Consider the following 16,058-nt stretch of genomic DNA (forward strand, 5'->3'; position numbering starts at 1 on the left):
AGGAAAAGCACCATATGAAAGAACTAAGAGCAAGTAACCATCAATAATTTGGTGGCCGCTCCAAAATTAACCCCTTATGGTAAAACTCTGAATCTTTCATTTGAGGCTTTACTTATTAGTAAATCCAAGAAATGTGGGAAAAGACCTCAGGCACATATTATAGTGCAAAAATGCACTAAACTTCAAACTTTCTAGAATACTCTCCTTGGTTTGAGAATGTCAGTGATAAAAGTACAGAAGACATATTCCAAATCTAAGGAATTAAACGCAATAGAAATGAACAAGGTGGTAGCAACTCTATCAGGGAACTTAGAAGCTGGTCTGATTACCTAATTAGGTATCACTTAAACAATTGCCTCCTGATCTCCAGGTGAATAACAAACTGCCACAAAGCTTTCCAAAAGTACTTCTAAAATTTTCTTCCAACTACTTACTTAGCTATTATGACACCTATTTACCAAATCTCCCTTCAGTACCCACTCTCACTTTAAGACAGAAGGAAAAAAAACCTGTGGCGTAGTTCACACAACAGAGACAGAACATGGACTCAAATTTAAACCCTCTGTACAATATCCGGGCCTGAAACCCTTTGTACAATATCCAGGCCTGTGAGAAACAAGTGACTTACCTCGTCGCCCACCTCCACTTCCACCTCCTCTCATGAATTCAGGTCTTCTGGTAGCAAAGGACACTTTAATGATATTGCCATGGAATTCTTTTCCTAAGAAAAAAAAAAGAGAGTTTTGAAGAAATGCTACTCCACATCTCCAACTCTCAATAAAATATAATCTTAGAAATTTTTAGTTTCAGAGCAGTAACACGTCCTCACAAAAATTCAAACACACCAGTGTTAAAAAAAAAAAAAAAAAAAAAAAAAAAAAAAAAAAAAAACACACCAGTGTTCCCTAAGGGTCAAAATAACAGTGCTAAAACATAATCTATTGAGTAAAGCAAATCTGTCACTTGGACACAGTTACTTCTTACTGAAAAAAAAAACAAACAAAAAACAAAACAAAAAAAAACACACACATCTAACATTTTTATATGAAAAGAGCCAAGTGCCGAACCATGTGTATAGTATGCTACCACTTCTGTTTTATAAAGGGGAACGAGTGTGTTGGTGAGCACAAGTGCCCTTACATGCACACATATGCTATATGTACATTGCCTATTATGCTCAACTCTCAGTAGGGAAAAACAGAACACTGGAGGTCAAAGGTAGAAAGCAAGCCCATTTTTTACTACACACTTCTGGTATAGTTTGAAACTTTTTTAACCACATACACGTAGCATCTTTAAAAATAATACAGGCCCAAAAAATGAAAGCATATGTGACTGCTTACACACACACACACACATATATATATATATTCTGCCCCAGGGCCTTAGAGATAGTAATTAATCTTTTTACCTTATATTAAACCAGAGGATTCGTAAAATGATTGCAATTCCAGAAGCCTTAAAATCCTGATCAAAGCCCTTATCATTATGGCTGGCAACTTTCCACAATATCAGACAGTAAGGATCAGTATTTTCAAAGCTATAGAATAACCTGAACTATGGAGTTAAGAGGCTCCCATGCCCTATGGGCAAAAAGCACAATTACTTTTAAACATAATGAGCAAAAGAGATTGTGTTTTAATTCACCAAAACTATAGAAAACAAATGAGGAAAATGGACCACGTCTTAAAGAGCAAGGTGATAAGGCCTGACAAATTAATGCAAAAAAGTAAAGAATATGAAGATGCCGATAGGAAGAGTATCACAATCTCATTTTTTAAGAAATAAAGAAATGCAATTATGTTTTGAAAGACATACGTACAATCATCTCAGAACCAGAAGGGACCTCAGGTATCTGCCAATTTCATCTAGTATGGTTAAGTCCTTTAGAGACTGTGGATCCAGGCTGCCTGAGTTTAAATCCTGACTCTGCCAGTTATGCTATGACCCTGGAAAATTTTTTTTTAAAGATTTATTTCTTTCTTTATGATAGACACAGAGAGAGAGAGAGAGAGAGAGAGGGGCAGAAACACAGGAGGAGGGAGAAGCAGGCTCCATGCCAGGAGCCTGACGTGGGACTCGATCCCGGGACTCCAGGATCGCGCCCTGGGCCAAAGGCAGGCGCTAAACCACTGAGCCACCCAGGGATTCCCCGACCCTGGAAATTATACAGCTTCTCTGTGTCTCAGTTTCAAAATCTAAAAATAGTAATAATAGGGTGCATGTCTCATACAGTTATTTTGAGGACCAAACTGAATTAATGCATATAAAGTTTCTAGGACCATGTCTACACTATAAACCAGTAAACACGCAGTTGGTGTTGGTTCTAATTAGAGTATAAAACGATGAATTTCTAATAACATGGGGAAATGACTGTTAAAATGTTAAGTGAAAAAAAGATGAGACAAAACTACATTTGGAGTATAATGATAAACTATTTTTCTTAAATACTTTTAAAAGAATGGAAGGAAAAAAATTGTTTTTTTTTTAAAGATTTTATTTATTCATGAAAGGCAGAGAGATAGAAACATAGGCAGAGGGTGAAGCAGGTTCCCTGCAGGGAGCCTGATGCAGGACTCAATCCTAGGACCCCCGGGATCACAACCTGAGCCAAAGGCAAACACTCAACCACTGAGCCACCCAAGAGCCCCGTAATAAAAAATATTATCCAAAAAAAAATATATATATATATATAAAATCAATGATTATCTCTAAGTAGAGGATTACAGATGCTTTACTGCTTTCTTCTACTTTCCCATATTTTCCTGTTTTGGGGGAGAAAAGTCTTAACATTTCTTCCAAATATGTATTAACTTTATATTTGAAGAGATATTAATCTAAATTTACAAAGAAGAGAGTTAAGCAGGTCAACCCTCTAAATTTCCATCAGGGTGGCTTCAAGCACAAGGTAGAGTAATAAGGAAATACTGGAGACAAACAATGAGAGAGCTCTTCTACCTCATTTCTAAAGATATGTAAAAACTCTGGTCTTCATTTCTTTCTGGTTTTTATTTTTAATAAAAAATATCCACAAAAGTAAACATGAAAACAACCAGTTACTAGAATATATTTTGACTTCAAGACTAGAAAACATTTAACCAAACTGCATATTGAAACTATATGAATAAGATATACCATCAAACCAGTCAATGGCTGCCTTAGCTGAAGGAGGATCATCAAATGACACTGTTGCCTCTCCTTTTGGCTTCCCTGTGTCCTTGTCTGTATACAGATTTATCATTGGTTTTCCTGTCTTCTTATTTGTCTGAAGAAACAAAAAGTTGGTATCAGCATTTTAAGAAAAAGTAATCATAAACCACACAATTAAAGATTTTTTAAAGGAATTCACATATCCATACTACAAATACTATGTACCTAATATAAAAATGAAGTTTTCTATAGGTTCTGAAAAGGAAAACTTAAGTAAAACCCAAGCTATGAAAATGATACAATGTTTTATCTATGTATAATTTCTTTAAACTCACAAAAAAAAATGTAGATAATGCTTCATGTAAAAAATGTACCTTGTAAAACATAAAAAAGTCAGGAAGAATGTACACCAGGCAAATTAATAGATTACCACTAAGGTATACAAACTGCAGCTGGCTGGGATGGGAGTGGAAGACAAAGAAGAATGTTTACTCTTCAGAATTGCGTAAATTTTTTACATGTCATGTGGTAATACATTTCTAAAGAAATTTTAACTCCCCAAAAATGGGGGAAAAAATTGAGTAACTCCACAGACACCAAAACAAGGACAACTACAAACTGATTTCAGGCAATGCTACAATCTACCCAACACTACTTTAACTGCTGCTTTCTAGTTGAAGAGAGGAGAAATACATACACGAAACAAACAGTGCACAAGACACATAAGCAAACAATAAATACAGTTATGAAATAAAGCATTACGTACTCAGCTAATACATATAGTGCAGTCTGCCTATATAATGGCCTTTCAGAATCTTTTTTTTTTTTTAAGAATTTATTTATTTATTCATGAGAGACACAGACAGAGAGAGAGGCAGAGACATAGGCAGAGGGAGAAGCAGGTTCCACACAGGGAGCCCGAGCCCGATGTGGGACTTGATCCCAGAACTCCAGGATCACATCCTGGGCTGAAGGCAGGCGCTAAACTGCTGAGCCACCCAGACGTCCCTGGCTTTTCAGATTCTATAAAATGTTCTCACAATCTCATTTGGTTCTCACAATTTTAGGAGCTAGGCAGAGACTATTTTTAGAGCCCAAGGATGAAAGCTAAAGCTGTAGAAGACTATGGAAAGATAAATTAAAAAGGAATACAATTTTCATGTATGTAGCAAATTTAGCAAAAGGCCTACAGACATGATTTGGCATTTGTATTAGGGAATTTTAAGACAGAAGCTTATATAATCTATGTATCTTAACTAGAATATGCTAATAATTATGAGATTTTCAAGATAAGCCATACTTCCTACTCACCTTGATAATTCCTATTTGTTTAAAGAACTCCCCCACTTGATCTGTAGACACACCCTCCCCAAGTCCTTGCACAAAGATTGTGTTGTTATCTGAATTATCAGATTCTGAATCTAAGGGAAAAAAAACTGTGGTTAATTTTACATATTCCTTGGTTTTACTACATCCTGTTCAGTAATCAAGAGCAATAATTTATTGTCCAATATTTCTATTACCAAAAGGAAAAAAGGACCAATATACAAAAAATCTTATATCAACATGCAAAGTGGTCATCATAGTTATTTGGTAGCAGATCAATCCTTACAACTAAACTTCAGTTAATGTGGATCAAGTCCACAGTATGTGAAATACAGACCAATTAAGGGAGATCTTAGAAATCTTACTCCTTAGATTGATACAGGGCTGAAGCTCATGAAGTGATGAAGACAGTTAGTATAAGTTAGCATTCCTTTCTTTGGAGAGCTTTAGCGCTTTATGGCTAAATCAATACTTTTAAGGCTCTCCAGTAGAAAATTCCGCAAATCTAACTTTGGACTTCCAAGCAAGCCAAGCACAACTGCTGGTTTCCCATTCATTGCATAAGCTTTGTATATACCAGAGGGTAGGGGCACCTTGTCACACACCTTACCTTACACGCACACTTTTGGATTAGTACAACAAAGTAAGAAAGATGTACAAAAATTCAGTCCATCAAGGGATAATTCAGAAATTGCCATCCATATAGAATACTTTGGCATCTTAATAAAAACAAAAGTTCTGATTTCAATATATTAAAATTTTTTGGCTCAAATAGAATTTTAATATCTAAATCATAACTTCCAAAAGGCTCCAGGTAGCCTTAAATTTCATTTAAAAATAAAAGCCATATGAAATTTGTGACTCTGCCCAGAGTAAGACAATTCTCCCCACGTATGAATTGTTTCTTAAGCCCTCTAAGCAGACTACCAATTGATGTAATGTTTTCATACTCATAGTTTTTCTACTTCAAATTCCCAATGATTATCAACTCTCTCAAATCTGATCTGTAATATTTAAATAAGCAATGTTAATTAGCAATACAAGATCAAGTATTTCTTCACAAAAGAAAAAGCAGAGCATGGGAAACCACAAACATAGCAATCTTCCCAGCAAACTTTCCAATCAATTTCCCTGAATTTTTCTTTCTGGTATATTTTCAGAAGTGTAGCTCCCCAATTCCGGAAGCACTATCAAATTAAATCTTCCTCCTGCCCTAACTCCTCCATAATCTTCCTCCTGTCCTAACTCCTCCAAACACACACACTTTTCCCTTGAAAAGTTGGAAAACTAATGTTCTCTTAATGGCAAGTCACAAACTACCATAAACCTTACCAGCATCTGGTCTGGGTCCATAATCCCTGTGACCTAAGGGAAAGGAAAAGAAAAAGAAAAAAAAAAGCTATTTAAGGCAACTCATTAGAAATCATGAAAAACTAGTAATAAAAACCAAGGCATGAAAAGTCAATAGTTCCAAAATCCTTGAAAGTCAACCATCACAGATTTACAAAGTAAATATATAAATTAAGTTTTATTAAGTTTAAGAAATCAAGATGAAAGTCAATTATTTCCTTAAACTTGTCCCAGACGGTACCGCCACTTTGGCATTATACTAGTATCACTTTGGTTAAGCTCTGGTTGTGAAGGCTGATTGGAAAACCCTAATAATTTAACAACACCATGTCAGCTACCTTTATTTAAAAATGTTATTGTCAAAATCCAGTGGAAGTCTCATTCATCGGTCACCACAGACTCTTTCATGCAAATTCACTGTGCAGAAACCCATTGGACTGTTTGAGATCAACTTTGGCTTTTTAATGTTTTCTTTGATATATATATACGTGTATATATATAAATTTTTTTTTTAAGCACACAACACACACCAGCCTCAACAGAGTAAGAAAGGGTTTAGACTGCGTCTGCGGGATATTGGTGGCTTTTAGGTTTATATAGCATTTCCACTGAAACATTTTGGGATACTCAGCACTTACCACCAAAATTTTTGAAGCCACCGCGGTCACCACCACTGCAGAGGAAAAATTGAAGAAATGATTTCTTCCTTAAGTCTCTAATGTGCTGAGCCCTGGGCTCAATCTACACTTAACTGTCACAAGCAGAGCGCCTAGGGAAACAGTAGCACCTCTAACTTTCCAGTAAATTCCATTTCATAGACTCCAAAATGTTGTTTCCACCTAAGTGTTTTCCCAAGAATCTATTTCCAAGGGTGCCTTTTCAAGCTTACTACAGAATATATCTCATATACTCTCATTTTAATCTTCCCAACCCCAAGCCAAAGGGATACTATTCATATAACTTAAAAGCTGGAGGCACAGAATGAAAAATGGTAAACTGAAGCAAACATTCTTTCCAACAGGGATATTTTTTTAAATATGAGGAAAAAAGAAAAAGACTAGAAGAACAATACAAAACTAGGTTAAGATTCTGATAGCAGAAAGGGAGGCAAAAACTTTAGTAGTATGTTCTACTGTGATACCAAACTGTGAGTTTTATGAGATGAAGAAAAAAGTGAGGTACAAATACACACGAAAGTGAGCCTGAATGAAAGTAGTCTTAAAAAGTCTCAAATCATTCCGAAATCTGATAAAATGAGCACGAAAAGCAAGCGTAACTTAAAACTGCCCTTCTACTCTATACCCACTATAACATACTAGATCTCCTCACGTAAGAGCTACTGAGATTCATGCCAATCAGTAGACCATATCAGAGACAGAATGCAACATACTCCAATATCGCAGCTGCCCAAAAGAAAATGACTCTATTTGGCAAATTTCCACTGCCAGGTAAGTCAGTGGTCCTTGTGAGCATAAATCTAGGTAAGACTAAAAAAAAATAAATCTATGTAAGAAATCTAAGATCTCTCTTATCACGAAACTGTTTAAATACTACATTAAAAGCTTGTTTCTCTTTCCTGAACTAAGTAATCCTCTAAGACTCACCTGCTGTCATCGAAATAAAAACACCTAGCTTTCAGATGGTGACATCTAATTCTACTACTATTAACCATCTTCTACCATAATCCAAGAAACTAATCCAATACACTAATGTCTCTTCAATGCTAAAAGCCTCTCCTATAATAATGATAACCCTCTCTAGCCTCTAAGATAGATGGCTTTTCTGAACAATCCTGAGAAAAACCGTTCTAACTAAATGAGAAAGCAAAGCAGTCTTCTTTTATAAGTCTATTCTACTACCTTGATATAAAATCTCCCTTTGCAACCAGCTTAGGTATAGACACGTGCATCTTGTTATTAATTTTAACTTCCGGAAGACTATAAAGGAGAATAAGGCTACGTCAAGACTATGCAGACAATATAAAACTCAGGTCCTTTATATACATATAGCTTCCTATTGAGTCTCTACGATGCCTCTTTCAGAGCAGTACTCAAGCTCTTCCTACACTTCTAAATGACCTGTCTCTAACTGCTTAACTCTTTTAAGAAAGGAAAACAAAAGAGTTGAGATTGATCTGCTAAAAATCTCATTATTAGAAACCACTGTATCTCAGATTTCTTCAAAGATGATCATGAAAACTCAAAAAATAATGAGGAAAAAACTAATGAAACTATTAAGCCTGTATTCCTGTCAAGAGGTTAAAGTCCCCAGGATAAAGCAGATTTTTTAAATAGGAAATTTTCACAAGTGCTGGAAAAGATACCTCTTATTTATTTTGCTGTCATCTTAAACCAAGTACCAAACTGTTTATCTGGCCACAGTGGAGAGAAAATATGCAACCGCATACATCCCCTAATTCCTATAATTTCTATTCTGGCCAGCAATAGAACTTTGAACAATAAAAAAAGGACATACCACTGCAAAATAAAAGTGCTATAAAGCAAATAACATTTGAATAGGTTTATTGTTTCCTATTTCTCCATATAATATTTTAACTTAATTCACCTTCATTTGAGCATTACCTTTGAAAATACAGCAGCTGAAGATTTCAACACAATGGCCATAAATATATGAAAACATCATAGTGCATTTGAAAAAGTACTAGTCTTCAAACTAATAAACTCAGGGTATAATCTTTATTATTACTAATCAATCTTGAAAAATTGGGCGAGTCAGTAATTCTCCCTAGGCTAGTTTCCTCCTTCACAAAATAAGGATTTACATTCTTGCTACTCAAAGGGTGGTCCAGGGGGTAGTAGCATAGGCAGAGTCTGGAAGAATCTCAAAGAACAGTATCTCAGGCCTCACTCCATACCTACTGAATCAGAATCTGCACTTTTAGTAAGATCCCCAAGGAATTCATATGTAAAGTTTGAGAGACACCAGTCTAGATAATCTACAACACTATACGAAGCTTTCTCAAGTTTCAACGTTTCAATCATTTTTCTCTTCACTTACTAAGAAATTCTTTATTAACTGGCTATAATACAACCCCTTATAAGTAAATATATTATATTAAATACACTGAATAAACCTCAAGTACAACTCACTATTAAATATTTAACAAGAGATGGACCTGTGGTTAAGAATCTTTCAAACCTGCAGTCAGGTTACAAGTCCCTTTTCCATAAACCAAGTTGAGGCTTCATTAGCCAATTAAGACAACGAAGATACAGAACATGTGGGTCAATATGTTGTCACAATAATTTGTCTTCCTCTCAGAAAAAGCAGCAACCTTGTATACATAAAGAGTTCCTGAAGTAAGAACATTTTATTTTAAGGTGAAGTAGTAGAGCTATTCAGAGATTAAACATACTTAAATGTATGGCTGAGTGTTCCCTGCATAAGAAAACCAACTATGTATTCTTGACTTAACAACAGAAATTGTTATCCCAAGTTCAAAGCCTACTCTAAGGTAGGCTGAGGGTTCTCTCATTGGTACAGTATTACATATTTAAAGTAGAAAATGGTCATCTAATTTCAGGTGCTTGTCAAGAAAAAGTTCTTTGACAGAATCTCTACTCTGAATCTTTCATTTAAAAAAAAATCTAAATATATCTATTCAAGAACTTAAACTGCCAAATGAGTAAAAGGACAATACAGAAATATTTGTTCCAAGAAACTCTATTACCTAGAGAGAAAAAGGGACTTACCTAAAAATTAGAAAATATCAGTCAAAAAAAACAAACCATGCTATGTTGAATCTTCATAGTAGTAAATCCAAAATACAATTTTTTGGGTGCAAAGAAGACTAACGTTAATTCCAAATGTAAATGACTCAATGGATTTAAATATCATTCTTTTCTTTTTAAGATTTTATTTATTCATGAGAGACAGAGAGAGAGAGAGAGAGAGAGAGAGAGAGACAGAGAGAGAGAGAGGCAGAGACAAAGGCAGAGGGAGAAGCAGGCTCCATGCAGGGAGCCTGACATGGGACTCGATGCCGGGTCTCCAGAATCACGCCCTGGCCTGAAGGTGGCTCTAAACCATTGAGCCACCCGGGCTGCCCTAAATATCATTTTTTACAGTAGCTGTATTTATGTCTTATTTCCTCCCATATCTTTATGTGTGGTAAAAAGGCTCTCTAGATTCAACATTTACCCACATTTCAAGAAGCCAAGAAATCTTTCATTCTAGAGCTACATGTCCAATACAGTATTCATTAGCCACAATTGAGATGTACTCAAAATATAAAATACAAAATGGATTTTGAAGTCTTTTTATGAAAAAGCCAATGTACAATACCTCAGTAATTTTTATACTGATCATATGCTAAAATACTTTGGGTATGTTAGATTAAGTAAAACATTATTAAAACTGATTTTACCTGCTTATGTTTTTTTAATGTGTCTACTAAAAAATTTAAAGTCATATATGTAGCTCACATTTGTGATCCATATTACCTTTCTATTGGGCAGTGCTGTTCTAGACTATCACTGCAACATGTACACAATTTAAATGGAACTAATCAAAAACTCTTGAAAGAAGACACTCAAAATTCAAGATGACTATTTTAGGCTTAAGATATTAAAGCCTGAAAAGAGCTACGTAACTTGGTTATTTCATCATGAAAAATGATTATCTATAGAATTCTGGCAATTCTGCAATGCATTCATCCCAATGCTGAAGTTAAAAACACTGAGAGAACTTATAACCTTAAACTTCTAGTCCACTAAGAGGCCAGTGATCAATTTTAGATGACAATCAGAAAGTGAATCTTTTTGCTACAACTGCTTTTTCAAAGAGAAACATTGTTTCCTAGAGTCCCTATAATTTTCACACATTTTTCTTTCATATTTGGAAACCTGACAGCTTCCTTCTGGTCTGTGTTCTTCCTCCAGCCAAGCAATCATACGACTTGAGTCTAAGAATGTCCCATCCTTGTACCATGTATCCCACCCTCACCCACAAACTATACCCCTTCTTCTTTAAATAGAAACCTAACTAATGTCAGGTATTCTTCAAACAGCCCTGAAAGGATTATATTTTCAAAACCTTGATATAATTTTTTAAATAAGATGATTAGAAACACAAATGGGAGTGTTGATGAAGACTAACAAAAAATGTTTGGATATTTTTGGTACTTAAATGTAAAACCAACTGTGGGGAAAAAAAATTCTGAAACTGAGCATTTTTACTCTAATTAAAAATACTTTACCCATATAAATAAGCTAAAAAACACATCTTGAGTAACATACTGTGACATGTGAAAATTATACGAACTTCAAATTTCCATATGCATAAATGAAGTTTTACTGGAAAACAACCATGTTTATTTATATATTGTCTATGGCTACTTTGGTGCTATAAGAGCAGAGGTGAGCAGTTATAACAGAAATCTTATGGCCCAAAAAGCCTAAAATATTTACTACATGGCCTTTCACATAAAAAATTTACCAGCCCAATATAGAGAATCATCATATCATCATCAACATGGATTCCTTAAAAAGGCCTTTCATGAACATCCCATTTTTTGGCTTGGGTGGAGGGGCAGAATAGGGTATAGATAGCAATTGGGCAAGACACCCTCCCCAGTCTTACCCTGAACCAGATCAGTATCATTTTGACCTAATATATAGTGGGCTTCTGCATAAGATAATGTGTGAGGAGGTTCTAAGGCTAAATAAAACCATCTGAAAATCAAAAGCTTAGTTCATGATCAAGTATCTAGACCAAAAGTCATACTGAAATTATACTGAAATAGGACGCCAAGGAGGTTATAAAAGTTATTAAAAATGCAACTCTCAAGATGGTTAAGGTATGGATCTTCTCTCTTTTATTAGGAGATTCATTCAAGGTCCTTTCAAATCTCTAAGATGAGTGATCTCTCATGAAAATGTTTTTTTCAAGATTTCCCAAAAAAATAAAAAATAAAAAAAATAAAGATTTCCCTACCCTCCCCCTCTTCCTGAAAAGTGGGTTCTACCACTCTCACAATCGGAATTTAATAAATAATTGATAGGATATAATTTCCTTATGAAGAAAATTAAACCTACAATATACTATAAAACATACAGCATTCCCAAGAAGCCAATTATCTAAAACATTTAACTGGAAAATTAAATATACCTGTTGGCTATCTTGTTTGGGATTCTGTCTGGGATGTGAATGAGGCTATTAAGTAGAAAGTGAGCACCATGTCACTTTACATTGTTCATTTATATCCACATGATGGCAGGCTGCTCACTTTGATAATGAAGAGCATACAATAATATATTTATATACTGTAAAGTGACTTTGGCTATCAACCAAAGGACTTTTATAAAAGTTTACCAAATATGTTTAGGCTTTAGTTTTGCCATAAAATCAAAGTACCGTACACTAAACACAGAAAAATACAAGTCTGTGATCCAATTCCTGGCTCACTTGAAGTAACAGTGCTGTATGTAACTGGTTTTGTTTCTCAGTTCATCTCAGGGGACAGGCAGTCCCTAAGGAGCAAAAGAGTGAACTGGTACTGATATGTTATCAAGTGTCAGTTAACAAGCCACTAACAATTTCAATTCCCAAGGAACACAAATTATCTTTTAAGCCTGTGCATTTTACACATTAATTTGTAACCTGCAAACCTCAACTGAGGACAACAAATGTCAATTATTTTTTCATTCTTGTTTTTCGGACCAAAGTGCTAGATTTACAAATATATTTAAAAGTGATTTTGTAACCAGCTTTCATGACATATGCCAAAATTAAGTCCCAAAACCTGATAATACTAGCAACGGGGAAAAGAAAAACTGAATTAAAGTCATCTTTTCCATAGCTTAGTCTGAACAAAATACACTATGTGAGGTGATGCTGCACTAATTATTTCAATAATTATTTACTTAGAAGGGAGACAAAATAGTTTAATTACATAAAATCTTTCTCATTTGCCAACCCCACCTTTATATATCTGATATTGCCTCCTAATATTTTCCCTTCCCAAGGGGATTCAAGATTAAGGAATAGCCTCTCTGCACTCCAATCTAAAATTAACTTACCTTTTTTTATGTTTTACATATAATATACTTGGATTTCTCAGAGTCATCTTTTAAAGGAATTTAGACTCTATAGCTCTGGCAGGAGAAACATAGTTAAGTGGTTTAATCACAACCATAACAGGGGAATTTTCCCCACTGGTGTTTAATATACACCACATAAACGAACTGCTAGTATAGCCTATTCTGAGGTAATTTATGTGACATCTTAAGACTGAAAATAAATTTTGAATTTCTGCCTTCTTCTCTACAACATAATCTATTTTATTTAGGCCTCTTAACTGAATCAGATGCTGGAATCAAACCAGCTAAGTAAAACAATAAAATTTTTTTTTAATTGATAAAAGAAAGAGAAGAAATGTAGGCACCTATACTTAAATACTTACCTTGATCCTGTCATAGGACCTCTTCCATCCTTGTCATATCCCCCACGCCCTCTACCTCCTCCCTGTGACCCGCCATATCCTCTATTATCTTCTCCATACCTACTCACATCACGACGGTCATCTACAAAAAGAAAAAATAATATACACATGAATAAGTAACCATTGTCATTTCTGACAAAGGCTTCCCGTAACATAAACTTAAATGGCTCTTTAGGTCACATATTATACCCTTTGGAAAATGGCACATGTATGCAGAACTCAGAACCACCTAGAATTAAATATGTTTGAGAATTATATCTGTGTCAAATTCCATTCTGCTATGGTCAGATAGCAAAACGGTGACATGGATATCACCGCTTGATGTCATGGATGATAAAAAGTAGTTGAGTTCCAGTACAACATTAGGTACAAATTCTTAATAATTAGATGAAAAGCATAGCCCAAATCTTAAAAGTTATTCCTTCACCTCAAAAATACTTAAATATAAGTCAAGCATGGACAAGAAATAATTGGATTTTCTGAGACATATTCAGAGACTATATTCACTGAAGATATTCGGTGAATGAGCTTCCACTTTTACTCATTCACTTATTCAACAAATATTATTAAACAACTATGAACCAGGCCCTATACTAGGCAGTGAAGGGATAAATGAGTTAAGACAGGACTTATGTCCCCTGAAGCATTCACTTCCATGACATGGACAGATTTCTAAGTATCAGTAGTATATTCCAAGGGCTGTAAGAAAACAAGTTATAGAATGGCTGGTCCTTCTTAGATGAGGTGAGAGAAGGCTAATACAGAATCATAATTTCCCTAAATAAAGTATACCACCATCAAAACAAATGGTAGGAGCAACATCATCAAACAATCAGTTATTAACGCAACAAATGAAATTCATGTCATCAGTTATCAAAAAGTCACATGACCTTTGGGAGTCTGAGAAGTTCAGAAATAGAAATCTAATAAAATAGCTTTGATGGCTGTACCAGAAGCACATATATTTAAGGGCACTCTGAATTTTTATAAACAGTTGAAATCCCATGTAGGTCTTTTAATCCAAAACTCAACACAATTCTCTGAGGGGAAAAAAGAACAAAAGGTCATTATATCATACCTTGTGTGTGGTGGCTGTAATTATCCCTTTGTGAATGGTAGGACTGCTGATTTTGATTATAGGAATCATGCTGTGGACCATAATTTGACTGCTCATCATATGAACCTTGATGTTGGTCATAGCCTGACTGTTGGTCATACGAATCTTGTTGACCATAGTCTGACTGGTCATATGAAGGCGCTCTTCCACCTTGGCTAAACAGAAATCAAGAATTTGAAATTTTATATAATTATGTTCACTGTAGTAAATCGACTGAGATCAAGAGACCTGACCAGGCTGACCTCAATCATATTTAATACTATTTAAAAAAAAAAAAAAAGATGTAGCGACACCTGGGTGGCTCAGTGGAGGGCGTCTGCCTTTGGCCCAGGGCGTGATCCTGGGATGCTGGATCGAGTCCCAAATCGGGATCCTTTGTGGGGAGCCTGCTTCTCCATCTGCCTATGTCTCTGCCTCTCTGTGTTTCTCATGAATAAAAAAAAAAAAAAAAAAAAAAAAGATGTATTTATTTGCTAGAGAGAAAGAGAATGCAAGGGGGAAGGGCAGAGCAGGAAAGAGAATCTGAAGCAGATTCCCACTAAGCACAGAGCCCAACACAGAGCTGGATCTCACAACCCTGAGATCATGACCTGAGCCAAAATCAAGAGTCAGATACTTTTTTTTTTTTTTTAAGATTTTATTTATTTATTCATAGAGACACAGAGAGAGAGAGAGGCAGAGACACAGGCAGAAGGAGAAGCAGGCACCATGCAGGGAGCCCGATGTGGGACTCCATCCAGGGTCCCCAGGATCTCGCCCCGGGCTGCAGGCAGCGCTAAACCACTGCGCCACCGGGGCTGCCCAAGAGTCAGATACTTAACCAACTAAACCACCCAGGCGCCCCTAATACCACTTTCTGGACGGACCAAATCATTTAGTTATTTTATCTACAAAATCTCCTTATCAGCAATGGAATGACCTTCAAACAATTCCATTTCACCATCATTGAAGAGGTTCCATAGTATGACACAAACCACATGGACCTTTGAAAACATTAGTCAAGCAAAAAACTCACTATGGCTTTTACCATTCCCTTGAATTAAAAAAAAAAAAAACTAAAGATGCCACAAAGCACAGTAATATATCTCATTCTTTAAACAAATATATCACAAGTGCTAAGTCCTTTTAAGATTTTATTTATTTATTTGAGAGCAAGAGCACGAGCGGGGGGAGGAGGGAGAAGAGGGCAGAGGGAGAAGGAACAGATTCCCCGCTGCTGAGCAGGGAAAGTGATGTGGGGCTCAACCCCAGGACCCTGGGATCATGACCCGAGCCTAAGGCAGACGCTTAACTGACTGAGCCACCCAGGAACCCCAAGTCCTGAGTCCTTTTAACAGTTATATTAAAAGGCTCTCTATCACTTAATTTTTAACAATGTTATCTCATAATATTTTGGGTACTATTTTCTTATAATTATCTTTAGAACCATTGGTAAATTCTCCTAAATATCTTCAATGATAAATTTCAGAAAACAATAAGTGGTGCCTGGCTGGCTTAATCAGTGAAGCATGAAACTTTTATCTTGGGATTGTGGGTATGAGCCCCATGTGGGGGGAAGAGATTACTTAAAACAAAATCTTAAAAAAAAAAAAAAAGGAACTTATCATTATCATTCAGATAATTCCTTTTAGAGGAAGGAACTTGCTTTGTGAT

At 35.5% G+C, this 16,058-nt stretch overlaps 1 protein-coding gene across 1 annotated transcript in view; it reads right to left on the reverse strand.

The window, feature by feature from the left end:
* Positions 1-16,058, reverse strand: part of TAF15 (TATA-box binding protein associated factor 15) — a 30,219-nt gene that overhangs the window by 2,626 nt on the left and 11,535 nt on the right. The window contains exons 6-12 of the mRNA XM_025996125.2: positions 14,367-14,560; positions 13,250-13,370; positions 6,465-6,499; positions 5,809-5,841; positions 4,462-4,571; positions 3,136-3,265; positions 629-721 (exon numbers count right to left, since the gene is read on the reverse strand). Coding sequence (XP_025851910.1) covers positions 629-721; positions 3,136-3,265; positions 4,462-4,571; positions 5,809-5,841; positions 6,465-6,499; positions 13,250-13,370; positions 14,367-14,560 — 716 coding nt within the window. The remainder of the gene's footprint in view (positions 1-628; positions 722-3,135; positions 3,266-4,461; positions 4,572-5,808; positions 5,842-6,464; positions 6,500-13,249; positions 13,371-14,366; positions 14,561-16,058) is intronic.

This window comes from Vulpes vulpes, chromosome 2 (assembly GCF_048418805.1).
Source record: "Vulpes vulpes isolate BD-2025 chromosome 2, VulVul3, whole genome shotgun sequence".
Classification (NCBI taxonomy): Eukaryota; Metazoa; Chordata; class Mammalia; order Carnivora; family Canidae; genus Vulpes; species Vulpes vulpes.